At 50.6% G+C, this 27,203-nt stretch overlaps 1 protein-coding gene across 1 annotated transcript; it reads right to left on the bottom strand.

Moving 5' to 3' along the window:
* Positions 1-1,096: 1,096 nt before the first annotated feature.
* Ccdc92b (coiled-coil domain containing 92B) lies at positions 1,097-20,148 on the bottom strand. Its single transcript, XM_055620479.1, has 4 exons — positions 20,046-20,148; positions 8,856-9,008; positions 4,176-4,223; positions 1,097-1,982 (listed from the first exon to the last, which is right to left on the bottom strand). Exons 2-4 carry the CDS (start codon positions 8,983-8,985, stop codon positions 1,369-1,371), a joined length of 792 nt encoding a protein of 263 aa, XP_055476454.1. The 5' UTR covers positions 8,986-9,008; positions 20,046-20,148; the 3' UTR covers positions 1,097-1,368.
* Positions 20,149-27,203: the final 7,055 nt, after the last annotated feature.

Genomic DNA, 27,203 nt, shown 5'->3' with positions numbered 1-27,203 from the left:
TCTGTGCACAAGCTCAGGTTAGAATGTGCTCACTGTGCTCCGCTTCCCGCCAAATTCCTGCTTCCTTTTAAAAAGTGGAGGACATGAGCCAGGGGTTCTTTTCTTTCTGGTAGCCATGAAGAGGTTTGCCAACCACTCAGTGCTCAAATCAAGACTTTGGGTGACACACACTATGTGGTACCTTAGCCAGGGCCGGGGCCTGCTAGGGGCCCAGTGTCTGAGTGAAGAGAGGCATGCTCCCTCACCAGCCCCAGGGAAGACCTCACAGGCACTTAGGACTCAATGCAGGTCAAGCCAAGGGTGATGGAGTGGGGCTCTTGGGCTCTGGTGTGGGGCCGGAGCATGGGCTGGACTGAAGCTCTCTGCTTTGGTATTGAGGAGAACTGGAAAGGGGGATGTGTCGACATTCTGCCCTCCCTCTACCATTCCCAACTAGGAGGGGGCACTCAGGACCACCCTGCCAGCAGTTCTACAGGCGAAGCGGCCTTCCCAGGGGTGAGCGCCTCCCGGGACTAACCAGTCTCCACTTTCCTCCCCAGAAAGTCAAATGTCTATGGACAGCTGCCACTTCCAAGAAGCCAGGCCCTCCTTCCTGCCTCTGGGTGCAGCCAGCTGCTTGGAAGCTTGGCAACGTTAGCACCTAGAACAGGACTGGGAAGTCTCTGAGATGGCCTCAGAAACCGAAGGCGAGAAGCCCTTCTGCCCTCGCCCAAGTCTGAGCCCCAGTTTTACTGTCTCTCATACTCCTGCATGGCAGACCCGGGAAGAACCAATCAGTTCCTCGTCAAGAGTCGCTCCAAGGTCTAGGCTTACTGTTTTCTGTACGCTAACTGCCACCAGGAGCACAGCGGCTCCGAGAGGGCGTGACTTCTAAAACAGGTTATAAAGTGTTCCGTGCTCACCTTCAAGGACTTAACAGTGGGGTGGGGAGTAGCCACTCCCGAGTCCAAGCCAGTTCCTAAGCTTGCCTCTGCCGAGCAAAAGGCTGGTCAGGGCTGGTGGGGGGTTGGAGGGTGGCGAGAAAGCAGGAAAGGGGAGCTTGCAGGCCTAGGGGTGCCGAGTGCCATCGTGTTCCTTCCTGTAGGCAGACTCAGCCTTCTCCTGCCCTACCAGGGATTGTCAGCTTTCCAGGGACAGACAAGACCCCGCCCCTCCCCCTCTCAGGGGCTGGGTGGGACCCAGACCACGATAAAGGTGCGATCCTTTGGCTCTCCCTCTGCGAAGGAGGTCTTTCTCCTCTCGGGAAACACAAGCGGGGGCGGCTCTAGAGGGTGGCGGAGCTGGGGCGGATCTGCCGGCTGGGCTCCGCCCCATCCCTGATCCTGCCCAGTCAGGCCTGCTTTCCCTATGCCACCGCCTGCCCAGCGCCTACTCAGGATCCCCTGGGGCGCCGGGCGTGGAGCCTGGGCTCTCGCTGGGCCCCGGGTGCTGGCCACATTGGTCCCCGGGCTCCTGGTGTGGTAGAGGGTATGGGGCGCCTTGGTCCGGCAGCTCCTGGCGTGGCACAGGACGCGGGCCTCGGGGGCTGGGCCGCGGTGGCCTCCGCGGGTAGAGGAAGAGCGCGGGGTCCGGCATGGGATCGGCGTCTTCCCAGGTCGCCCAGTCCCGGCCCGGCCCCTTGGCGGCCGCCTCGGGAGGGCGGCGGGCCCGCTGCGCGCGCCGGCGGGGCCGAGGTTCGGCGGCGGCGGCTCCGGAGCGCGGGGCCTGCAGTCTCTGGCGCGCGGCATGCAGCTGGCAGGAGAGGTAGGCGGCCGCCTCGGTGTGCTTCTGCAGCTCGGTGCCCAGCACCGTGGCGCGGTGGCTGCGGCGCCTCAGCTCCTCCAGAAAGCGGCGCTCCTCCGAACGCAGGCTGCAGCGCAGCGCGGACACCAGCGCCTCCCGCTGCGCCACCTCCCGCCGCAGCTCCGCGTTGGCCGCCGCCCGCGCCTCCAGCTGCGACTCGAGCGCGCGGCACTTGCTCTCCAGCTCCTGAGACGCCTCCTCTGTAGAGAAGGGAGAACAAGGAGGCGATGGTGCCCCAAGGGCATGAAACACAACCCAGCTGGTCCAGCGGCCACCCCTGCTCTTCCGCCTCAAATTTCAGCCACAGGGCTTCTGCCCCTGTCCTACTCTCTGCCTTTAATTCTTCAGCTTAAACTCAAAACCGTTCCTGATCGAGCGTTCATTAGTGAAGCAATCTGTTGGGCCTTGAAACTCCGCGCCCTGCGTTGGGCGCATGTTTTCACGAAGCGTACAGCGTGGTAAACAACCACAAACAAATGCCAGGTTGCCAGTGTGACACGTGTCAGACGGGCGAATTAACGCCCTGATGCTAAGGACGACGTGATACAATCAGGGAAGGCTTGAGAGCTAGGACGGACAGCTCCTCCCCTGAAGAAGGGCACTCCCGGAGGGGAGCAGCTTGAAAAGCCTTGCGACCGGAGGACGTGGCAACAGCGGGGGCTGAGTAGCTGTGGGTGTGCCCAGGAGGTGGTAGCGGGAGTCCTTTGTTTTCTCACTGAGCACCTATCCCGTTTTGTGGGTTCTTTTTGCTGACTGATCTAACCCAGAACCTCTGGAACTGGTCCTAGAGGTGGCGCCGCAGAGATCTCCCTTGGGGATCATGGCACTCGTCGGAGCTAAGGACCCCTCCTCCTGGACCTTACTCCCCGTCTGTCGTCTGTCCCCTCAGTTGCTTGGGTTCTGGTGACCCCCAAAGCCCTTCCAGAGGACAGGTAGTGGTGGGGAGGTGTCTTTAGGCAGTAAGTCCCTGTCTAGTGTCCCTTCCCGCAAGCACAGAGGACCAGGAGTCCACGTGTGCCAGGGGAAGAAGTGGACAGGATAAGTTCGAGTCTAAGAGTTCCCATGTGCCCTCGCTGACCTTCAGGTGCAAGCCACAATCTATAGGACTCCTAGCAGCTCAGCTTAGCATTTCCCAGCCTTCCCTGCTCAGTTCTTGACATGTAAGAGCTTTAACACTATCTGTATGACAGGAAGTCAAGTTTTTCCTTTCCCTCCCTCCCTCCTTCCCTTTCTCTCACTCTCCCCCTCTCCCTTTTTTTTCCCCCCTGAAACAATGGTCTCATGATGTAGCTAGCACTGGCTAGCCTGGAACCTGCTATATAAACCAGGCTAGCCTGGAACCCATGTAGACCCTCCTGCCTCTGCCTGTGAAGTGCTGGGACTAAAGGCATCCAGGTTTCTGCCAATTCCGAAGAATTCTTCTGGCACCAGCCTGGTGGCTCATGACTAGTGTCAGTGCTTTGGAGGTTGAGGCTGCAGGATGGGCAAAAACCTGAAGCTACCCTGGTCTACATAGTAAGTTCGAGGCCATTTGAGACTAACAGAGTAAGGCAGTATCTCAACACAAAACAAATGGTCCCAGGGGGTCATTTCATAGCTTATGCTGGCCTTGAAGTTGATATACCACGAAGAAGAAACTGGCTGAAGACCCAGGCAACCCTGCTTCTCCTGAGTGCTCCCACCAGGGTCCTCTGAACGCTGCCAGACACAAAGTGCTAAGCGGAGCGGCTTTCCTCCTGTCTACGTTAGTCTTGACCTGGTCTTGTCACTCAGTACTCGGGCTTCCAGTACAGCACTTCCTCCTTTTTCATTTGTTTTGAGACAAGGTTACCTATGTTGCCCTGGATGTACTGGAACTTGTTATGTAGACCAGGCTAGCCTAGAACTTACAGATCTGCCTGCCTCTGCCTCCCGAGTGCTGGGATTAAACATGTGTGCCACAGTTCCCTGACCAAGTAAGACTTTTAAAAAAAAAAAACCCTTTACTTTTATATCTTCATTGTGGCATTCATGTGTCTGCGCATGCATGCAGTATGCACATGCATTTCTACCCGTACATGCCACTGTGTGTGGGAGCCAGAGGCCACCCTTGACTACAGAGTGACTTAGAGGCCAGCTTCTGCCATGTGAGGACTTATCTCAACACGCAAAACCTAGTCCAACAAGATGGCTCAGCAGGTAAAGGAGCTTGCTGCCAAGCCTGATGACCCAAGCTTGACCCCTGGGACCTGCACGGGAGAAGGAGAAAACTGACTGACTCCCAGAAATTCTCAGACTTCCACACATGTGCACCCCATTCCCGTAATAATATGTGAGACACTTAAAAATGACTGGAAACGCAACCTTCTGTGCCTCATGCACCTCCCACCAGAGCTCAGGGCTAGTTCTCTTACCTTGCTGGTGAGCCTGGACCTCTCTCATTTCCAGGTCATGGGTCAGTTCTGAGGAAGAGAGAATAGAGCAGTTTGTGTGTGCGTGTTACGAAATCAAAACTCAGTGGAAGGACAGGTTTCATCTATACCACCCCCTACAGCTACTTTACATCCCAGCGAGGGGAAGAGCCATGCTGAAGGCAGAGCCTGGGGCTGGGCATTTCAGGCCCCGAGAGCTTTTCAGCAAAGGCTTTGTGCCTAAGCTTGGGAATAGAGAATACCTCCGTGTGCAGAAAATCCTGGCTTGTTTGGGGGATGAGGGAGCTTTTGCCTCTTTCCCTAAGGGGATATGCCACCAAGTCGGACGGTTGTGGACGGCTCTTGTTACCCACGCAAGCTCAGTGCCCAGAGCTTCTTGGAGGGCAATGGAAGTGGGCGGAAGCTAGCTACCAAACCAAACACAGATGACACTAATTTCACTGCCAGTACTGTACCTGTTCCTGTCTGAAGATCCCTGTTGGTTTCCCAAAGCCCATTTGACATGCAAGAAGGCCATAGGGAGGACAGTGCCACCTAATGGTGGAAGCTGGACCAGGCCTTGGTTTGGTGTGGCAGGAAAGGGGCTCCTCAGGGGCACCCAAGCTGAGGAGTGCCGTCACCAAGGTCACTCACATAAAAACAAGTTCTTCCTGGGTGCAATATTTTTCTTATACTCATTCTTTGGTGCCCCCATGCTCCATCCCTCAGGGTAACTGTTTGATGATCACTATTTTCAGCCTCAACCAACTCTTAGAGCTCAGAACAAGGAGGGATTGGGAGGTTACAGCCTGGTGATACAGAGATGCTTAGAACTCCTGGCTCTGGGTTCCAATTCTGTCATGGCTGTGGGGACCGTGTACTGGGAAAAGGATGGAAGGGAGCCGAGGATCATAGGCCCTACTTGGGGGCACCTGCAGCTACTGTCAGGGATGAAGTTTTGAGCCCAAAGAAAGTGGCACTTGTCTGGGTTATACTGCCCAGCAATACCTACTTAGGCAGGCCTGTGCCCTTGTCCTGCTCATCTTCCCCCTCAAGATGCTCTCAGGGACCAGGGTTTTGCTAGAAGTGTCTTCTCTGGGGACACCACTTGTTGCTGGGACACAGAGTACCTTAGCTATGGCCGGAGCCTGAACCTTCTCCCTGGGGCCACTGGGAGGCCTCTGTTGCCTCCACCCGTTAGACTCTTGGGGACCAACTTCTCCCTCCTCCAAGGCCTATGCGATGGCCTAAGGGACTTTAGCTCTCTGCTAACCTCTCAAGGGCTGATTTCTCTCAACCATTAATCACAGGGTTTCAAGATGCAGAGTCAGAGCCCCAGCTGGCCCTAGTCCCCATCTTCCTTTTGTTGTTGTTTGTTTCTTTGGGTTTTAAAAAAAGACTTATTTATTTATTTATTTATTTATTTATTTATTTATTTATTTATTTATTATTTATACAGTATTCTGCCTGCATGTGTGCCAGATCTCATTATAGATGGTTGTGAGCTGCCATGTGGTTGCTGGGAATTGAAGTCAGGACCTCTGAAAGAGCAGTCAGTGCTCTTAGCCTCTGAGCCATCTGTCCAGATCTTCTTTTGTTTTCTGAGACAGGAGCTCACTTTAGCTCTGGCTGTTCTAGAACTGACTATGCGGACCAATTGTCCTTAAACTCATAGAGACTGCCCTGCCTCGGCCTTCTGAATGCTGGGATCGAGGGTGTGTACACCACACTGGCTTCTCTTAACCTTTCTCTACCCACCTCCTGGTGTGAGTCCTTGCAGGGTATACTGGTATTCTATGAAATCAGTCCATGGGGGCACCCTGGATCAGCAAGGATACTCCTCTGAGCCTTAGTTTTTTCATTTGGAAAATGGGAACAGAACAGTACTTCTCTTACAAGGGGCAGATGCCAAAATGCAATGAGAATTTAGCTTAGGGCTAGGCCAGAATTAAAGCACAGGGTACCTGTCATTGTCCAGGCTGTCCTTCCAGCCCAGAACTTACTTCTCCCTCCAAATCTCACGTTCTTCATCTTTTTGTGTTTTTTTGTTTTGTTTTCCGAGACAGGGTTTCTCTGTGTAGCCCTGGCTGTCTAGGACTCACTCTATAGACCAGGCTGGCCTCAAATTCAAAGATCTACCTGCCTCTGCCTCCTGAGTACTGGGATTAAAGGCGTGTGCCACTATGCCTGGCTCCACCTTCTTCATCTTCACCTGCCTTTTCCAGGCAGCCTGCCCCCCTGGGTCCTCCTTCAGTCTCCTTCCCCTGTTTCCTCTGCTCTGTATCTCCCTACTGGAAGGACGGCCTGGCTCGTCATCTCAGCCTCCAGAGTGGCAGTTCCAGACAAGACCAGAGTTATTTTTATCTCTTAATCAATAACCAGGAGGCTGCAAGCCCAGGCTCACCTGAGGGCCAGGGGGACTGGGGGGCCCTCCAGTCCTGCCTGTGCTGTTGTTATGGGAGCCATCCTGTGTCTGGAACAGAAGCACCCAGGTTCTCAGAATTAGGGAAAAACAAGAAGAAATGCGAGGATATGCAGTAAGATTTTTGTTCTGCTTTCCTCTGATACTGTTATTTCAATATAAAAGTGGCCTCTGGAGCCATCCAGTCACTGGGGGACAGATGGCCAGAAGCCTAGCTTGGAATTCAGCAACTGGATGTGTGTGTGCAAAGCGGCTGAGTCAAGGCTTCTCACATCCTTTGTTAATGTGAGACGCTGAGTGGGTCACACGCCAGGCCTCAGTGTCTCCCTCTGTGCAACCAACAGGTAGAGCACGTTCAGAAAATGGCACAGTGGTTGGTTTCAATCCTGGCTGTGACACTAACATCATAAGATTTTTTTCTAGATCCTGGTTTATAACTTTCACAATAAAGAAATTAGGTCCTGGGGCACACCTTTAATTCCAGCACCTGGGAGGCGGAGGCAGGTAGATCCCTGGGAATTTGAGGCCAGCCTGGTCTACAGAGTGAGTTCCAGGATAGTGAGGAGGAGAAGGAAGAGGAGAAGAAGAAGATGATGAAGATGAAGATGAAGATGAAGATGAAGATGAAGATGAAGAAGAAGAAGAAGAAGAAGAAGAAGAAGAAGAGAAGCAGAAGAAAAAGAGAAGGAAGAAACATGTCAGTAAATAAATAGGAAATTGGGTACTTTCAACTGAGACATCCCATGAGCTCTCATCCCATGGTGGCTCACACCTCTAATCTCATCCTTTACAAGGTAAAGGCAGAGCAGGCGGTGATGGCACACGCCTTTCATCCCAGCATTCCAGAGGCAGAGGCAGTTGGATCTCTGAGTTTTAGGCTAGCCTGGTCTACAGAGTGAGTTTCAGGACAGCCAGGGCTACACAGAAATGGAGGCAGAAAGACTGAAAGTTCAAAGCCACCCTAGAGTACGTAAGGAGCTGGAGGCCAGCCTGGTCTACCTGAGGCCCTGCATCCGCAAACACACATAAGGCCTCCACTCGGAGACAGGTGAGCACTTGGGCCACAGTCGAGCCTCTGAAAGGCCTGGGTAGTTGAGGCTACAAGTTCAAGACCAGAGGTTAGACATGGAACTTTCATTCATCCTTTGCCTGTCTCTTCTCAGCTCCCAAATGTAAGAAACCCTGCTCCTTCAAGCTGTTTCACCCCGACTCCTCACCTCCCAGCAGCTCTGCCACATCGCTCCAGCCTTGCTCCGCGACAGTTCACCTCTGCTGCTAGGCCAGCCGTGTGAGGAAGAAGCATCCAGCTGCTCCAAACCATTCATTCGTCTCCACTGCCCAAGAGGACAAGCCAAACTCCTCAAGGTCTCCCTGTATTTGTCGGGGTCTCTGGGATCTGTCTCTAGTCTCTTCTGAGCACAGCTTTATGCTACCTCCTAGCCTTTGCTATGCTGGCACATTCATCTGGAATGGTCTTGTCACTTCCTCCCCCTGTCATCTGTCAGTATGCCTTTGTACTTTGCCCTCCTGGGAGAGGACATGCTCCCTCCTTAGACAGCACTGCTCAGTCTCCATCATCCTGCTCAAACTGTCTTTTGGGTAGAAATCTCTTGTCTGTTACCTCTAACCCTGCCAGAGTCATTAGGAGCTGAATCAGTAGTCATGGCGATGCACAAAAAGGTCTTCAAGACCCATGCTACTCACAACGGACTCTGCGTGGAAACGGTGTAGTTAACGAGCAGCAGCCCTCTTATTCTCTGATGTATGTTTACGTGTGTGATGCTGGGCACAGAATTCAGGGCCTCGTGCAAATGCTAGGTAAGTGCTCCGCACTCTGCCCCATCTCGCTCTCGTGCTCTGACGTGTTTCCTCACCTGGGACTCAATGAGCAGTGACTCAAACAGGACAGGGATCCCTTAGAACTGGTTCCTGGAAGTCTGACCCACTTCCTCAGCAGGGTTCTCAGCCTTAGCATTTTTAGGTGTGGGGAGCAGGGGAGGGTGAGGGACAGGGTTTCACATAGCCCAGGCTGGCTCTGAAATCACTATGCAGCGGAGACCTAACTCTCCTTCCCTGGTACTAAGATTATACATCCAGCTTCTCCCTAAAATCCACTCCACCCAAGCCTTGACTCTCATTCAGAAAGAGACACGACAGAACTGATGTTAGGCTCCCAGGGACTCAGAAAGAGCACCCCACCAGAGAAACTGGTGATGGTGGCCCCTCCTCACTCCAGCCACCGGGGTCAGGGTTAGCCGTACCTGAGCAGCGTTTCTGCAGCCTCAGGATCTCCAGGTGTAGGTCTCGAAGCAGGGCCATCTGCTCCTTTTTCAGGAAGCTGATGTGGCGCTGCACGCTCTGGATCTGATGCTCCAGGGACACGGTATCCATGGCAACCCCGGCTCCAGCCCCTCCTGGGTAGAAGATGTGAAACCACAGCTTCAGAGGCCACCTGCCCTGTCCCTCCTTCAGACCCCTTGTGGAGTCCTTACACTAGAGCCTCTTGATTCTGCCGCTCTCAGTTCTCTCCACTAGCTTTCTCAGACTCTGCTGTGTGTCCTCAGGAAGCCACCACTCCCATTTAACAGACTCAGAAGCAGAGGCACGCGGGAGTGGGGGTGCTGAAGCTTTCCTGCCTCCTCTGCCGCTCAGACAGACAGACAAACACAGGCAGGTGAATTTGGGTCTAGCCTTCACTAGATGTGTCATGTGGGGCTAGACCTCTCTGAGGTCTCAGCTTTTCATAGGTAAAATACGAGAGCTGAAGTGAGGAGCCCGGCAATCTGTCCCAGAATGACTCCCACGTGCATCTCCGCCCAGGACTCCTTCAATTCACAGGGGACAGAAGGTACTCATAGGCAGCCCAGGCTAGCCTCAAAATCTCCACATTCCCATCTGAGTGCTTTGGTTACCAGTGTGCACTGCGGCACCTGGCTCACAGGAGGGATGGGCAGCGGAAGAGCTGCTTACTGGCTCTCTACGGGCTGAACGCAGAAGGTGAAGTTTCTATAGAAAAGAATGAGGGCCAAGATCAGAAGACCCACGTCATGTCCCCCAGGAGACACGGGGACAAAAAGCATGCACTTGAATTCCACTCATGGCCAGGCTTGTAGCAACCACCTCCTGCCCCTTCCCAGTGACTCTTCCAGGATGGCCAGCACCCTGAAAAAGCCAAGGTGGAGCTCAGGACCTAGAGCCCACGCCTTCTTGGCCAGCCACTCCCTAAACTGCCTATTTATTTTGGGTAATAATGCAGCTTGCCTTTACTGCTTTGTAGGTTCCTTTTCCATCTTTTATCCCCTGGTTTTGGCCCCTATCACCAGATAGGAGAAAGAAGGACAGAGGGAAGAGAGAGATATCTCTGAATCTAACTTCGTCTTGCTCCTTCTTTGCTTGTAGCTAGTCTTTGTTATGTTGTGGGTTCTTTTTCCCTCCCATCCTTTATCCCCTTAGTTTCACCCTCTAACACTAGATAGGAGAGAAAGGTTAGCGGGACAGAGGGAAGGAGAAAAAGATGTCTTAATCTGTTTTCTTTCTTCTTGTTTCTTCTCTGAGCATGACTACTAACAAACCACAACCAATGCCCCTGAAAGAACACTGACCATGCCTACTGAAAATTTATCTACTCTCTGAAAAACTCCCCAAATTCCAGACTATCTACAGCTGGCAAAACCATGCTTCTGCTAGAGCAAGAGGCAAATCAGTCAAGAGGCAAATAGTCAGCTGCAGCAGTCTGAAGTAGCCCCGTATTCCACACTGGGATTAAAAGAAAAATATATTCTTACAGTAGTTCTGTGTTTTTTCCTTAAGAAACCAAAATTCAGCTGGGTGTGGTGGCACACACATTTGATCCTAACACTTGGGAGGCAGAGGCAGGTGGATCTCTGTGAATTCAAGGCCAGCCTGGTCTACAAAGTGAGTCTAGAACAGCATAGGTTCAGAAAGCCAAAAAAAAAAAAAAAAAAAAGAATTCCAGATTTCCTACCCTATAACAGAGCTTACATTATGATGCCCAGGCTGGCTATGAACTCTTAGGCCCAAATGATCCTCTTGCCAATGCCTCCTGAGTAGCTGAGACTTCAGGCATGTGCCATTATGTGTGACCCTCCCCAAAGTTTTGTAGTCTTTATTTTATTTTTTATTTTTGTACAGGGTCTCACCATGTAGCTCTAGCTGTCCTGGAACTCACTATATAGACCAGGCAGTCCTGGAACTCACAGAGATCCTCCTGCCTCTGGCCCCCAAGTGCTGAGATTAAAGCATGAACCACCATGCTGGGCTCTTCTGACTCTACCTACTCTGGAGATTCCCATGAATGGTGAGTGAGGTCAGGAGGGTGGACAGCTCTTCTGTGCTCTTTTCATTTTAGGGTCACTCCAAGCAGGTCCACCTGAGAACCTCAATTCCATAGGCTCCTGTCTGGGCCCTCTTCCTTGGCACCCCTGGCCCACTAACCCAAGCCAGCATCTTTCTATTTAAGCACAGGCCTTTCTATTTAAGCATAGGTCCTCTGGCCTATGGCGAGGACTAGATGCTCACTGTTCAAGAAAACATAATCCCACTTCTGCCAAACACTCCTCCAGCCAGCCCTGACACTGATGTGGTCAGAGGCTTGGAGGTGAGGGGGAGTGCAGCTGGGCCAGGCTGGGATACTTGGGTCTCTGGCCAAGTCTTCATTTGTTTGTGTTCTGAAGCAGGGTTCCACAGATTTGGTTGTGATTTTTGAGATGGGTCTCGTTTCACTTAGCGGTCTCAGGCTTGTAAACTCATGTAATCCTAAAACCTCAGTCTCCATGGGTACCCGCCCAGTTCCTTCAAGTCAAAGAAAGTGGTCAGTGTTCCCACTGGAAACAGTCCTGAGTTTGAATCCTGGCTCTTTCCGTTACCTTCTGTGTTGGCTTTGAGCATGAAAGTTAACCTCCAGGAGAAAATATTTTCCTGATGTAAAATGGAGGTAAAAGGGACCTGGAGAGATAGCTCTGTGGTTAAGAGAATTTGCTGCGCTCCCAGGATACCGGGACTATTTCCCAGCAGCTCACAACCGTTTGCAGCTCTAGTTCCAGGAGATCTGATTCTCTCTTCTGGCCTCCACGAGCACACAGACATACATGCAGGCAAAGCACTCATACAAATAAAATAAAATAACTTTTTTTAGTGAGTAAATATACTAGTCCCAGAACAGCTGTAAGAATTAAATGAGACAAAAAATGTGAAATACTAGCTTGGTAGGGTGGTACATGACTATAATCTTAGCACTCAGGGAGGTGGAGGTGGGAAGGTCAGAAGTTCGAGGTCATCGTGGGCTTCCTGCTGAGTTCGCAGCCAGTCTGGGCTACAGTAGATAATTCCTCAAACCAAACAATAAACCAAAACCATAAAGTGCTTAGTACAAAATATTCTCAGTATTACACTTCTATTTTTCCTGTCTCTCTCCATCTCTATGTGAGTAGGCTGTCTTACTTGTCTACTGCTCTATCTGTCGATTCATCAAACTCACCCACCCAGCCACCGACCTACTGTTGCCAAGCACTAGGTTGGACACAGGACACAGTGACAAACGTAACAAAGTCTTTGCAGCTAGGCCGTGGGGACGCACACTTTTGACCAGCATTCAGAGGCAGAGGCACATGGATCTTAGTGAGTTTGAGGCCAGCCTGGTCTACAGAGCAAGTTCCAGAACAGCTAGGGCTACACAGAGAAACCCTGTCTTTAAAAACCGTGGCAGGAGAAACCGCAACAAGACAAAACAATGAAAAATAAGATGAAAGGGTTTTGCAGCTGTAATTACAGTCCTACTCAACTGACTTAACTAATTAAAATCATGACTACGATGGGCCTGACTTAACAGTTCATTCAACAGTTCAAACTCAGAACGGAAAACTCAAGTTAAAACCCACCAGACTCCTGTTCCTTAAAAACAGGGAGTTGGTAACTTTATTTATTCTTTAAAAATAATTTTGCATTTGTCCTTCATGTGCTTATACCTGTGCACACACCATGGTACCTGAGTGGAAGTCGGGGGCAGCTTAAGAGAGTTGGCTCTCTCCTACTCTCTGGGTTCAGGAAATCATGCTGCCGGGCTTGGGGGCAACTACCCTAACCTGTTGAGCCATCTTGTCAGTCTATCCTTTTCACTTATTTTAATTAACTTACGATGATGACTGTTATTGGTTTGAGAGTCTTGCTATGAAGCCCCAATAGGCCTGGTGTTCTCTGTTCTCAGACTGGCCACAAACTCACGGCAATCCTGTGTCTCAGCCTCCTGAGAGCTGGGATTACAAGCATGAGGCCCCATGCTCCACTGTTTTTGTTTGTTTGTATTTTGCTTTTTTTTTTTTTTTTTTTTTTTCAAGACAGGGTTTCTCTGTGTAGCCTTGGCTGTCCTGTAACTTGATTTATAGACCAGGCTGGCCTGGAGCTCAGCTGCCTGCCTCTGCCTCCCAAGTGCTGGGATTAAAGGCATGCACCACATGTGTGCCCCCCCTTTTAAAGCAGTGCTGGAGGACTGGAGAGATGGCTCAGAGGTTAAGAGCACTGGCTGTTCTTCCAGAAGTCCTGAGTTCAATTCCCAGCACCCACATGGTGACTCACAACCATCTACAGTGAGATCTGCTGCCCTCTTCTGGTGTGCAGGCGGAACATTGTATACATAGTAAATAAATCTTAAAAAAAAATTAGGCAGTGCTGGAGCACTGTTTAGGTAAGTACTGTACCAACCACATCAGGCAGTATGATTTGCAGCTGTGTGTGTGTGTGAGAGAGAGAGCACATCTGCTCACATGCATGTGGAAGCCAGAGGCCAACCTGTGGAACTTTTCCTCAGGCGCCATCAACTCTTTTGAAGACAGGGTCTCTTGCATGCAGGCAGAAAGCTGTATAAATAATAAATTATTTTTTAAAAAGAGCCTGGGCTACACAGAGAAACAAAAACAATTCAGTCGTTTTTTTTTTCTTTTGGTTTTTTGAGACAGGTTTCTCTGTATTGCCCTGGCTGTCTTGGAACTCTGTAGACCAGGCTGGCCTTGAACTCAGAGATCTGCCTGCCTCTGCCTCCTGAGCTGGGATCAAAGGCATGCGCTGTCACCACCTCCAGCCATTCTTTTTTGTTTTTTGAGACAAGGTCTCTCTTTACACAGCCCTGGCTATTCTGCAACTCTTTCTGTAGACCAGGCTGGCCCTGTACTTGCAGAGATTCATTTGTCTCTGCCTCTCAAGTACTGGGATTAAAGGCCTGAAACGCAGTTTTTTTAAATTTAAATGTTTTTTATTTTTTATAATTTCATACCTGAGTACTGTATTACATAATTTCCATCCCCACTACAAATAGACAAACAAAAATTTATCGAGACCATTTAGTGTTGCTCTTCTCTGTATGTGTTTACAGCTGATCAGTCAGGACTGGATAACCTATTATGGGGTTCACAGCAGAGAAGACTGATTCTCCCTCTCATGGCCACCATTGCCTGCAGCTTCCTCTAGGGTAGGCCTTGAAGTTAAAAAAAACTCGCTCTGGCTGAAAGTGGTCGCACATGCCTGTAACCACAGCATTCAGGAGTCTGAGGTAGGAGCATCTTGAGCTGACTGCAAGACTGGGCCACACAATAAAACTATCCCAAGTCTACCACTTGGCATGATCTCCAAAGTCAAGGGCACCAACTCCCCTCTGGTGCCATTGCAGCTCCCTAAGCCCTGGCTTCTTGCTTCTGCCCTGTCCTCTTATTTTTCATTTAGGGGTCAAAGCCCCTTTAGCAAAAAAAAAAAAAAAAAAAAAAAGTCTGTCATATCTCCCTGTCCTCAACTCAAAACTCTCTAATTATTCCCATTATACATCAAACCGAAAGTTATTTCTTCTTTTAAAAAAATATTTATTTTAATTATGTGTGTATGCCCGTGTCTCCGTGCACGTGTGAATGCAGATGCCTGTGGAGTCCAGAGAAGGCTGCTGGATGCCCTAAAGCTGAAGTGGTGGCTGCTGTGAGCTATCAGATATGGGTGCTGGGAACGAGACCAGGCTGGCCTTGGACTCAGAGCTACCCCTGCCTCTGCGTCCCAAGTGCTGGGATTAAAGCCTGCACCACCACTGCCCAGCTCTTTTTAAAATTCAGTTCATTTATTGATTACACATGCTACAGCACGTGCATGGAGGTCCGAGGACAACCTGCAGGAGCCTGATTCTCTCCTTCCGCCAAGTGGATCCCGGGTGCTCAGGGTTCGAAGGGGTGCCTGTGTCCGCTGCCCTCCCTTTCCTGTATTTGAGCCAGGGTTTCAGTTTGTAGCCCAGAATGACCTCAAACTTGTGATTCTCCTGCTTCTACCCACATGACGCTGGGGCTGTACATTTGCACCACCACAATGGGGCAAAAACCCAAGTCCTAATCAAACTTTGCACAGTCTGCCCCTGGTCAGCTGCTCTTGTCTCCTGTCCTCCCCTGCTGGCCTCTTTGCTGCTCTAAGCATACCTGCCCGGGGTTCTTCCTATGAGCTGTCTTGTCCGCAGGGATGGCTTTCACCAGTCTAACCCCGTGGCCTGGTGCCTCCCTTCTGTCATCTTCATTCAAATGCTGCTTCCTCAGACTTTTTTCTGGCCACCCATCTCTTTCCTCTGCACTATTCTTTCACGAGCCCCCTGGCACATGGAACGTTTGTTTACTATCTGTTTCCCTAGCCAGACTGTCAGCAACAGGAGATGACGGGCTCTTGCTTCTCTGCAGTTCCCCGGTGCCTGGCAAACAGGAGTAACTCAGTAAACGTCTGCGGAATGCACAAGTGAGCGGATTTGAGGGAGTCTGTAGACTGAGGGCAAACTCACTAGATCAAAACAGACACATTTGGTTTGACATCCCTAGGGGCCCTTGAGGAAGAAAAGACAGATGCTAGGTAGACTTTCAAATACTCTGGGGTCTAATACAGGGGAGCCAGATGAGCCGTATGTCTGTACTGGGAAGCACGGGCTTGTGTGCACACACTTGTGTAAGAGCCTGTGCTCCTAGGGCCTCACACATGCCGTATCATGGAACAACTTCTTAAGGCCCGGGTGTGTTTCTTGCCTGCTCACATCTGTGTGGGTGCTGCGTGCAGACCTGAAGGTGAAGGTGCAGGGCCTACCCTCGGAGGAAGAGAGAAAAACGTCTGTCCCCACTCATTGCCTCGCAGGTGACCATGGAGGGTGAAGGTCCTTCCCAGAGCCCCGGGGCCTGGGTGCTGGCCGCAGAGGCTGAGCCAAGCAGCTGTTTCTGTTCTTTCCCAGATGGGCTCCATCATTCGCTTCCAACTAGGTGGGCTGCTCCTTCTTCTTAGGGCAGAGATTTGGGTCACAAATGATGTTGGCAAGTCTTCATTCTTAGACATTACTGTGTGGGTTGTTTGGGGAGGGGAGGATGTGGAACGGGGAAGGGGGAACCAGGAGCAACTGGAAGTCTATGTGGCTGAGGAGTCGCAAGTCCATCAGCAAGGCCCAGGCAGGAGAGCAGCAGTCCAGACCCTGGGCACCAGAAGCTTGTGTCCTGTTGTCTAGGCAGCCGGCAGCAGCTGAAGGGTTGGCACTGCCAGCTCTGTCTTCTCCCTGAGCCCACATGCTGAGTCTCATATCCTTGGCCTTTGTCTACCGTCCTGGCCTCCTCAAGGTCTGCCTTGCTTCTGTGTCTCTACGCCTTGTACTCCTAGCTCTTTCCCACGTTGTTTGTAGCTTGATGAAAAAGTCCATTAACAACAACAAATCACCAAGAGGCTGGAAAGACGGCTCAGTGTGTAAAGTGCTTGTTACCAGGTACAAGACCCGGACCAGCATGATAAAAGGGAGACCCCACTCCCACAAGCTTTCCTCTCCCTGCACATGTCTGTCACCACAGGCGCACCCTCCTGCACACAGAATAAATGCAACAAAAATGTAATTAAAAATATCATTGCTGGGGCTGGAGAGATGGCTCAGTGGTTAAGAGCACTGTCTGCTCTTCCAAAGGTCATGAGTTCAATTCCCAGCAACCACATGGTGGCTCAGAACCATCTATAATGTGAACTGATTCTCTCTTCTGGCAGGTGTAAATGCAGATAGAACACTTACATACATAAAATAAATAAATAAATCTTTAAAAAAAATATCATTGCTGGGTGGTATTACAAGTGGCACACGCCTATAACGCCAGCACTCGGGAGGCTGAGGCAAGTGGATCTTTGTGAGTTCGAGGCCAACCTGGTCTACAGAGCATTCCGGGATAGCTAGGGCTACACAGAGAAACCTTGCCTCAAAAAAACAAACAAATCACCAAGAATGAAAAGAACCTGTGACACAAGGTGCAAAATGCTAAACACTGTTGACACGTCTCACAGGCACGTATTTCTTCTCTCGGGGAAAGGTGGTAGAAAAAGACTTCCGGTTCTCAACACCTCAGCAATCAGCGAAGCAGCCGGCACAGGGACCTTCTGGTCCTGGCAGAATTCTGACTTAAAGGTTTTAAAAGATTCCACTCATCTATTTCTTTGTGCGTGTGGCAAGCTCATGCATGCCACAGGATGTGTGGAGAGCAGAGGACAACCTCAGGGCGTCAGTTCAAGCTGTCTATACGTGAGTCCTAGGAATGGAGCTCGGGCCATCAGCTTTGGCAACGAGTGCCCTCCTCATACCCTACATGCTAAACCATCTCACAGTTCTGCATCTCTGAGGCTGGTCTCCTGACCCTGGCAAATCAACCCCTGCTGGTCTCTGGGGTTCCACTTCCTTCCCCACCTGCCCACAGCTGACACGGAGCACAGGGAACTTAGCGCTCTCTCCTCCTCAGTTCTTAGAGTTCCTTGGGTTGATTCTCAAGTGCAGAATCACGGCATTCTGGACTTGACTTATCTCAGCCAGCGGTTTTCAATTTTTGCTCTATAGAGCTCTAGAATTCAGTATCGGAGGGGGTTTCAGATGCCAGAGGGTAGGGTTGGTGGCTTTGCTCCTTTTTTTTTTCTTTTTTTTGAGACCAAGTTTCATTTTTTTTTTTAAGATTTATTTGTTTATTTATTATGTATACAACACTCTGTCTACGTGTTACCTGCATGCCAGAAGAGGGCACCAGATCTCATTATGGATGATTGTGAGCCACTATGTGGTTGCTGGGAATTGAACTCAGGACCTTTGGAAGAGCAGTTAGTGCTCTGAGCCATCTCTCCAGCCCAAGACCAAGTTTCTTTATGTAGACCAGACTGGCCTCCAACTCAGAGATCGGCTTATCTCTGCTTATCTGCGCTGGCATTAAAAACATGTATGCACATGCCACCGCATCTGTAGGGTTGCTTGGCTTTGCTTTTAATGATATTTTACTGCACGTGTGTACACACATGTATGGTGAGTGCGTGGGGCCCTGGGCCATGTGAACATGGAGCTGTCAAAGAACAATTTATTTCTCTCATTCCACTTTGGGATCTGAGATTAGACTTAAGTCTTCTGAATTTATATCCTGAGCTCTTTCTTTCTCTCCAGACCCCTTTTGTGATCTTTACTATGAAAAACTTTTGCATAAGAAAAGATACCTGAAAGGATCTCTGTGAGTTCAAGGCCAGCCTGGTCTACAAAGTGAGTCCAGGACAGCCAGGGCTACACAGAGAAAGCCTGTCTGAAAAACAAACAAGCAAACAAACAAAAAAGAAAAAGAATGCTTGCAACCAAAAGTCTGAATCTATTTCTGTAGTCCAAGAAGGACTGGGACACCCTGTGTAACCCAGGCTGACCTCCAACTCTTGGCAATCTTCCTGCTGCCACCAACCCTCAGGGAATTCGAAATTTCCCTGAGATGCTTAAGTCTCTCCTTACCCACCATCTTTCAGCCTGTTCTACCTTCCCCAGCTTTTTTCTGCCCCATCTTTCCTTCCGGCCATCTTTCCTTCAGGCTAGATAGCACCTGGAGCCTTCTGATCTCAGAGCACATGCAGTTTTCAGTGTGCCCTGCCTCGTGCCTTGACTGATTGTCTTGTCCCAGTTTCAATTTCGTTTTCAGTGCTTTTCTCTTTGGGGTTGAAAACATTGTTGGGTCAACAAATATCTCTGCACCATTCTTAATGTTCTCTAAGAATGTATGGCTTCTTGTTTCTTGTTTTTTTTTTGTTTGTTTGTTTGTTTGTTTCTTGTTTTTTTGACTCCTTGATTCTATGTGAATGATAAACTTATTTTGTTGTTGTTTCTTATAACCAAACCAGATATAGGAGCTGGAGAGGCAGAGTAATGAATGAGTAAGTAGACGAATCGATATGTTCTTTATCCACAGTCATTATTCCTCTTCACCATCTGACTCAGAGGCTCAGAGCAGGATGAGAGCGGATCTCGGAAGCCTTGCTGAGTCCAGGCCTGAAGGCACAGGCAGTAACACTAGCTCACAGCGACTCTCAGCACTGTTGTCAGCATTATTAGTACATACGCTCCAGAGATGAAGAAATCGGACCTCAGGGAGGTCAAGCCTGACACACAGAAGTGCAGAGACTGACATCCACCTAGGAGACAGTTCAGGTGGTCACTCTGGAACATAACGCCTCTCACAAGGCAGCCACACTTGACGTCTGCAGGCTAAAGTCCTGTTTTGGATTCTACCTCTTGCTCTCAAGACAAACTCTCTCACTAATGCCATCCCCTAGCTTCCTACGCTCCGCCCAGCTTCTGTCTCCTGAAATCTGACCTCTCCTAGCCTGCTGTAGCCTTCTGGCTGGCAGTTTGGACTCTGGGACTCCCTTGAAAGAAACAACCACACAGCCAACAGCGGGAATCACCAGGGCAAGTAAGAACACGTATTAAAAAATAATTCCTCTGCCACCCCCACTAAGTCCTTGGCTTGCCTGAGGACGAGTCTGGAACCAAGATTTGGCCTTTGACAAATGTCTGGGACTCTGTCTGGAAGGTGGGGGCTGGTGGCGGAGACACATTCTCCAGGGACCTGTGGTCCTCCGCTCTCCACAGTCCCTCCTCCCAAACACCCCTCTCAACTCTGGCTCCCAGCTCCACCGAAGATCCCACAACCCCAATCTCAGCACTGCTGAGGATTCAGGTACGTGGGAGTGGGGTGTCGGGGAAAAACTGGACCCCCCTCCCCTTCAACCTCAATGTTCTGCAGTTTGTGCCTCGAATTTGACTCCCAGAGCCAGCTGATGGGGAGCGGGGGTGGGGGAGGTGACGGTATGGACACCACAGAGCACAGAGAAGAGAGGGACCAGCTAGGACACGAAGAGCAGGCAGGACGGTGCGAGCGGTAGGAGGTGGCAGGCGGTCGTGAGGACTGCTTTGGGCTCCCCGCCTGCGCCGGGAAGGGCCCGGGTCTGGCGGCGGAGGACAACTTCTGCCAGCAGCTCGCGTCCTGCCCGCCTCCCTCGCGCTGCGGTGCCCGACCCCGCGCAGCCCTCCGGGCGGAGACGGAGCTTGGGTGCTCTCTTCGCTACCCGGGCCACCCGGCCAGCGCCCACCCTCGACGCCCACCGCCCGGCCTCCTCACCTGCGGACCCGAGAGGGCCGGCGGGCCGGGCCCGGGCCTCGCCGGGGCTGGGGCAGAGCTCTTCCCCCGCGCTAGCCGCGCTCAGGGATCCGCAGCGCGCGCCCCGGCTGCGGCGCCATCAGCTGCTGCGAGGCTGTGGGGCGCGGGCTCCGGGGCTCCGGGGGGCTCCGGGGCGCAGAGGCGGGGGACCGGGGCGGGCTCCAGGCGTAAACACCCAGCAACGTGACCGGAACTGGCGAACGAGCTGGAGCGGGCGGGGGGCGGGAGAGATAAGGGGGAAGGGAGGGACCTGGGGCGCGCGGGGAGGGGCCGTGGGCGGGGCGGGGGGAGGGGAAGCTGGCGGCTGGGGCGGGGGAGGGGGAGCCCCGGGACACGGGGGAGCCCCGCCGGCCGGGCCCCCCGCGCCCCGAGGGCCGCAGAATCCTCGGAGCCGGCCCCGGCCGGGAGCTGGCGAGGGAGGCGCCGCGGGCAGCCGGGCGAGCGGGGACGGATCAGCACCGCGGACAGCTCCCGGGGTCGCAGGCCGGGATCCGCCGGCAGCCTGAGAGGGAAGGGCTGGGTGCTCAGAAGCCGGGGTATTGGCGAGCTGCTTGCCCTCTGAAAGCCTGCTCCTGGTTCAGGCGGCAGCAAAGCTATGCCAGACCCCTCGCTAGCTTTGTGACCTTGGGTGAGTCACCTCACCTCGTGGACGATGGTAGCCAGAACCAAGGGAAGATCCGTTATAAACGCTCACGTCTCTGAAACGTGCAAGGCACTGCTGGTGTTGAGCCATTCGCTCAGCTGTGGTTCTGGCTCCATCAGCATCTTCCTCTTCTCTAGGCAGATGATGGTGTACGCAGCGTAGCTTTGGGCCGTCCTGAGAATTAAACAGGTTAATACCTGTACCTGTACGGTCTTGCTACAGACTGAGGGCTCCTCAGGCACCTCTGCGCATGAGGGTTGATCAGGTGCTCTGAGTTTCCCTCCCTCCCTTGTCTCGATGAAGGTGGGGGCTTTAGGGACTCAGACCAAGACTGCCCTGGATTACCTCACTCCACTGCAAGCCAAATATTTGCTTTCTCTTGAGCCAAATTTCTAGAAGGCCTTAACTTTTTTTTTTTTTTTTTTTTTTTAAAACAAGGGCTCACCATGTATGTAGCTCTAGTTGGCCCGGAAGTGTGTAGCTTTGTACATGAGGCTGACCTTGAACTCACAGAGACCTTCGAGGTTTAGCCTCCTCAGTGCTGGGATTAAAGACATGCACCACCTCACTCAGCTCTCTTGTAAATCTCTGCGGCTTAACTGGACTTGGGTGTCAATGAATAAAAACTTCAACTTCAGGCTGGAGGGATGGCTCAGAGGTTAAGAGCGCTGCTTGTTTTTCCAGAGGTCCTGAGTTCAATTCCCAGCAACCGCATGGTAGCTCATAACCATCTATGATGAGATCTGGTGCCCTCTTCTGGTGTTCAGGTGTACATGCAGGCAGAACATTGGATATATAATAAAATAAATAAATCTTTTAAAAAACACTTCAGCTTCTCTTGGCAGAGTCCAAGCCTCAAGGAATTGAAAGTCTTGGCTGTTTTAGATGGCTGCTTGTATTTAATGGGTGCTTGTATTTTGTTCAAAGGCCTGTGAGCCACAGCTTGTAGCTCTGCTGTAGGCTGCTCTTCATCATGCCCAAGAAATTCCTGGGAGGGAAGGTGAGCTGGGTCCTGTTCTCCATTCCACCCTGTCTGTACAGCATTGCTGAGCTGTGAGGGTCTCCTGCAGGGATATGGGTTATGATCAACTGCCTAATGCCCTGAGTTGTATGAAGTAGCAGAATGATAAAAGATGCTTTCTGTCTTCAAAAGACATGGTGTGATAGGATCTGAAACCCTGATACTACCTCTGCTACTGCTAGCTGAATAATTCTAGAAAATTCTTAGCCTCTCTGAGATTCTTCTCCCCCTCTTCCTTTTCCTCTTGTTCTGGTTTTTGTGTTTTGTTTTTGAGATAGGGTCTGACCCAGAAGCTGGAACTGAGCTTGAACTTGTGGCAATCATGCCTCAGCTCTGAACTGCTGGAATTACAGGCATGAGCCATGATCCCCTCCTGATTTGTACTTCTTTTTCAGCAAACTGGGAAGGACAGCATCTGTCTACAGGATCCTTATAAAATGACCTCAAGGGAGGGCTGGAGAGATGGTGAGGTGGCTTGGAGCACTGGCTGCTCTTTCAGAGGACCCACATGGCAGTTTACAGCCATCTGTAGTTCCAATCCCAGGGGCTCTGATGCCCTCCTTAGCATCCCCAGGCACAGGCAGGCATGTGGTGCACAGATACAAAACACCCATACACATAAAATAAAAATAGAAATTTAAGGGGCAGGAGAAATGGCTCAGAGGTTAAGAAGACTGGCTTGTCTTTCAGAGGACCTGGGTTCAGTTCCCAGCCTCCATATGGCAGCTCACAACCATCTGTAACTTTAGTTTCAAGGAACCTGACACCCTCTTTTGGATTATCATGGGCACCAGGCACGCAAGTGGTGTATTCTCTCTCTCTCTCTCTCTCTCTCTCTCTCTCTCTCTCTCTCTCAGGCAAAAGCACAGAAAATGAAATAAAAAACAGAAATTTAAAAGTGTTGTGATGTTCAAATGAAGTGTGTGTGTGTGTGTTCAAGGGTGGTGTGTTTGGTGTGGGATGTTTGATCACACTGTTGAACCCTGAGATTGTGAACTGTAAAAACCTGTTTCTAATTGCGGTATGGCTCAGACTTTAAACCAAGGGCTTTCTGTTTACTGTAAACAAGTATGTTATAAGTGACGAATAATACTTGCTATTGATATATCTTCTGGTAAAGCTGCTGTTATTCCTAAACAGCTGTTTACCCAAATCACCACACAGAGACTGGGTTTATTTAGTTAACCTAGAACACAATGCTGGGCAATAGTTACTCCCTCTTAAACCTCCAAGCCCTCATAGTTTTCTAATATTTAGATTTTACCCATTATATTTGCTTTTTGTGAAATCTTAGGTCTGGTTCATTCTCTATGTAGTTCCAAGATCTCCTCCCAGCATGGCTCTCCTTTCTCTCCTCGCCCTTTCTCCTCCCACTCATTTCCTGCCCTCTGGCTCCTCCCCTCTTTCCTGTCCTCAGGCTCCTCCCATTGCTCAACATTGTGGCTAGTTGCTTTATTTTGGCCTGTTTACACAGAGTTGAGACAGGATGCTTAGAATAAGTATCACAATGCAATATCCAGATTGAAAACAGAGGGGGGAGGGGGAGAAATCAGCATTTGAATGAACAAGGGTAAGGTGTTCAAAAGAACATTTCAAAAGAACATTATACCAACATAAGTACTGGGGTGTGGCTCAGTCCTAGCACACACCTTTAGTCCTAGAGCGGTCTGCACACTGGATTAAATAAAGTCAACCATAGGTCAAGAGGGTTAACAAGAACAAGAAACCAGCTGACAGGGAGTAACAGAAAGGAGGATTTTGAGTGGAGGGTATTTAAGACAGTGTGGAGAAGGAGGAAGGGCTTTTCCTTTCTGGGATGCTGACTGAGGAGGAAGGGCAGCCAGTGCTTTCTCTGTCTCCTAAACCAGCAGCTTCACCCTGCATCTGGCACCTGAGTCTTTACTGGCAAAAAACAAACAATTGGCTATTTTTTTTTTTTGCTTTAAAAATGACAGTGGTGTGTGTGTGTGTGTGTGTGTGTGTGTGTGTGTGTGGTGTATGTATGTGGTGTGTGTGGTGTGTGTGTGGTGTATGTATGTGGTGTGTGTGTGGTGTGTGTGTGGTGTGTGTGTGGTGTGTGTATAGAGAGTGTGTGTGGTGTATGTGTGTAGTGTGTGTGGTGTGTGTGAGGTGTGTGTGGTGTGTGGTGTGTGTGTGGTTTATGTGTGATGTGTGTGTACAATGTTTGTGTGTGGTACACGTGGCTAGGATTGCTGTGACCAGTTCCCAGATGCTCTCCCTGTCCCGGGATTTGGCTCTTCTGAGCTGCAGCGACCAGCTGTCTGGACGGTGGCCCTGCTCCAAGGAGGCTGCAGTCTGGGGAGAAGCACTGCTTACAGAGACTGCACCCAGCCACGCTCTCTGCTGGACATGGTGTCCTCCACAGCTGCTCTCTGGAAACATGCAACACATTTACCTGCAAAATGTTTACCTGGAAAGCGCTACATAGCGTGTAGAAGCACTGGCAATGAGCGCTGCCTCCCAGGACTGAAGAGCAGAGCAGACCACCGTGGCAGAGCTGGCCCTCCACTCTGGGGCTGGCTTTCTTAGAACCATTTCCTCGGAGAGGCTGTCGAAACCATCAGTCCTTACACAGAGCACCAGGAGCAAAGCAGTGTGCACAGTGTGCGCTGAGGTTGGAGAAGGCCTAGAAACCTGAAAGGGGACACTGATACGATGGTGTCCACAACAGCAACAGCAGTAAAAGTAGTGAGAACGAACATTTACGGATCACTCGGTGTGTGCCCGAAAATTTGTTAAATACGCTCATTTTTTTCCTGTTTTTGAAGTTGTTTGTAGCAAAGTAAAGGAAGCAACCCACCAGTGTGGAGCTCACCTTGGATCGGCCGGTATCTGAATGAGGGACTTGATCGCTGCAATCTCTTCTGAACCTCTGACGGTTCCTGTGCGAAGGCAGCTCCTCTTTGCAGGTGGCGGAAAGGAGTTTGAAGGGAGATCACGGGGCAGGCAAGCAGCAGAGCCGCCTCGCAGCCCGAGGCCACCAGGGTTGGTAAGTCAGCTCACAACCACAGCAGCAGCCGGCCTCCCAGAGAGACGATCCAGCTGTTACTGAAAGCACCATCGGTAATGGTCAAAGTGTGCAAAGACTTGCATGTGTTCAGCTCTGACTTTCCTGAGTCTTGGTTCAATCCTGAACCACTAGCTTGCCAATAGTATAGTAGTGATGGTGGTGGTGGTGGTGGTGATGTTGGTGATGATGGTGGTGATGGTGATGGTGGTGATGATGGTGGTGATGATGGTGGTGATGGTGGTGGTGATGTTGATGGTGGTGGTGATGGTGGTGATGATGGATGGTGGTGATGGTGATGGTGGTGGTGATGGTGATGGTGATGGTGGTGATGGTGATGTTGGTGATGATGGTTATGATGATGGTGATGGTTATGATGATGGTGGTGATGGTGATGGTGGTGATGAAGGTGATGGTGATGGTGGTGATGATGGTGATGGTGGTGATGATGGTGATGGTAATGGTGGTGATGATGGTGATGGTGGTGATGGTGATGGTGGTGATGATTACGGTGATGGAATTGTGGTGCTGGTGCTGCTAATGATGACCGTGATATGTGTATTACACCACAGTTGGACCTCAGACTTATCCCTTCTGCTTCACCCTGCCCACATACTCCTCCATTCAGGACAGGGAAAATCAGGAGCTCCCATCTCGCCTTCTTCCATTTCACACACACGTGTGTCATTTTTCTCTGCTTTTGTTCACGTCCCCCTCTGGAGTGCACTTGATTGAGGTGCATTTAAAGGATCCTATAGTGAGTCTAACCGCCTCTGCCTGAAATCTCTTAAGTTCAGGTCAGTTTCCTTGATCGTGGATAACTGGTCCCCAATTCCTTGGTGACATAATGTAAACATGCACTTTCTCTCCCAAATTTCCTCTAAATCTGTTACACGTGGCTGCCTACCTCAGGGGTTTGTTTTGTTTGAGATGGAGGCTTTTCTGTGCAGCCCTGGCTGGCCTGCAGCTCAGCCATCCGCCCATCTCTGCCTCCTCGGCACTGGGATTAAAGGTGTGACTGTCAATCTACCCAGGAAGGTTAAACAGCCCAGTAACAGAAATATTTCTGCTCTCTCACCGCACGGGTGCGACTGGCATTGCTTTTGTGTACTGTCAAGTTTTCCCTTTCTTTTCTTTGTTTGGCTGCTGTGGACCAAACCCAGGAACTTGGCATGTGAGGAGTACTCACTGGGCTGCGTATCTGACCCCTCTTCTAGGATTGTCGTGTACATGATGATTTATGTAATTTCCATAGCATGACATTTTTCAAGTCTTACTATAATTTTTCTTCATGTTTCCATATTGCTGTGGAAGCATTCCCTTGGTAAGGGAGACTTATAATGTGAAGTTTAGGAACTTCAGGAAGCTCCTGAAACTTACAAGATTCACAAAACCTCTCCTTAAGGTGGTAGAAGCAGTCACGGTTGCTGAGGCAAGGAAACGCTCCCACTAGCCAAGCTATCTCAAGTGGTGCAAGGACCTTCAGGATGAGCTTTCGTAAGCCATGCCCTGTGCCTCTGTAAGCAACCACTCTCTTACGGTCACATAGATAGCCCTTCAAATCCATTGGTTCAGCAAGCTAGACTTGGGTGAATTCATTTCTTTGGTCTGTTGATATCCTCCCTGTTTTTTTTTTTTTTTTTTTTAATTTTGTTTTAACAAGAAAGAGAAAATCTGCTGTAATCTCACTATCCAGCAGGTACCACATATGATCATATACGTATTGTAGATAATTATTTTGTATGCCCGCTTCTATGTGTGTCTACGTACGTACATGTGTGCAGAGGGCACTGTGGGGAGACCAGAGGAGGAAGCTGGGTATCCTGTTCTATCACTCCTGCCTGATTCCCCCAAGGGCGTGTTGCTTATTGAATCTGCAGCAAGGTTGGCAGTCAGCAAGTCCCAGGTCCCCTACTGTCCCTGGGTCCTGTCTCAAGCATCAGTTCCAGGCACATGTGGCCATGCCCAGCTCTGCAGGTGGGTTCTGAAGATCTGAATTCAGGTCCTCATGACCCTGGGCCCTGATTTTAAAATGAAAGTAGGACACACTCATATTAAAACACTGGAATTCCCTTCTGCCTCTGAAGTGGAAGTTTCTGGGTTTTTTGGAAACTCAGTTGTGTCATGTGAATATGTTTTTTGTTTTGGTCCCAAGTGTGGGATGTGGGAATGCCCCTCCCCCCCTTAGGAAAACAGCTCCTTGTGAAAAGGTGTGAGATGTTTGTCAGCTGGGAACTACCTTGTTCCAGGGGTGTGGTTTTGCAAGGTGTGGATTCTGAGAAGGGATAAATAGAAGCCCACAGACTGTGAGGCTGCATCTCTACACTTCCCAATGGTTTTCACCGAGAAATGCTCTACAGGTGTTCCTGTGCTGTTTTGGCAGAGTTTTGCCACTTCTGCTGAGTGGCACTGCTTCTGCTGCCGCCT

The sequence above is a fragment of the Psammomys obesus genome, unplaced genomic scaffold, assembly GCF_907164565.1.
Source record: "Psammomys obesus unplaced genomic scaffold, mPsaObe1.curated_primary_1811, whole genome shotgun sequence".
NCBI lineage: Eukaryota > Metazoa > Chordata > Mammalia > Rodentia > Muridae > Psammomys > Psammomys obesus.
Note: the sequence above shows the minus strand (reverse complement) of the source record. Positions and strands in the feature narration are given on the sequence as shown.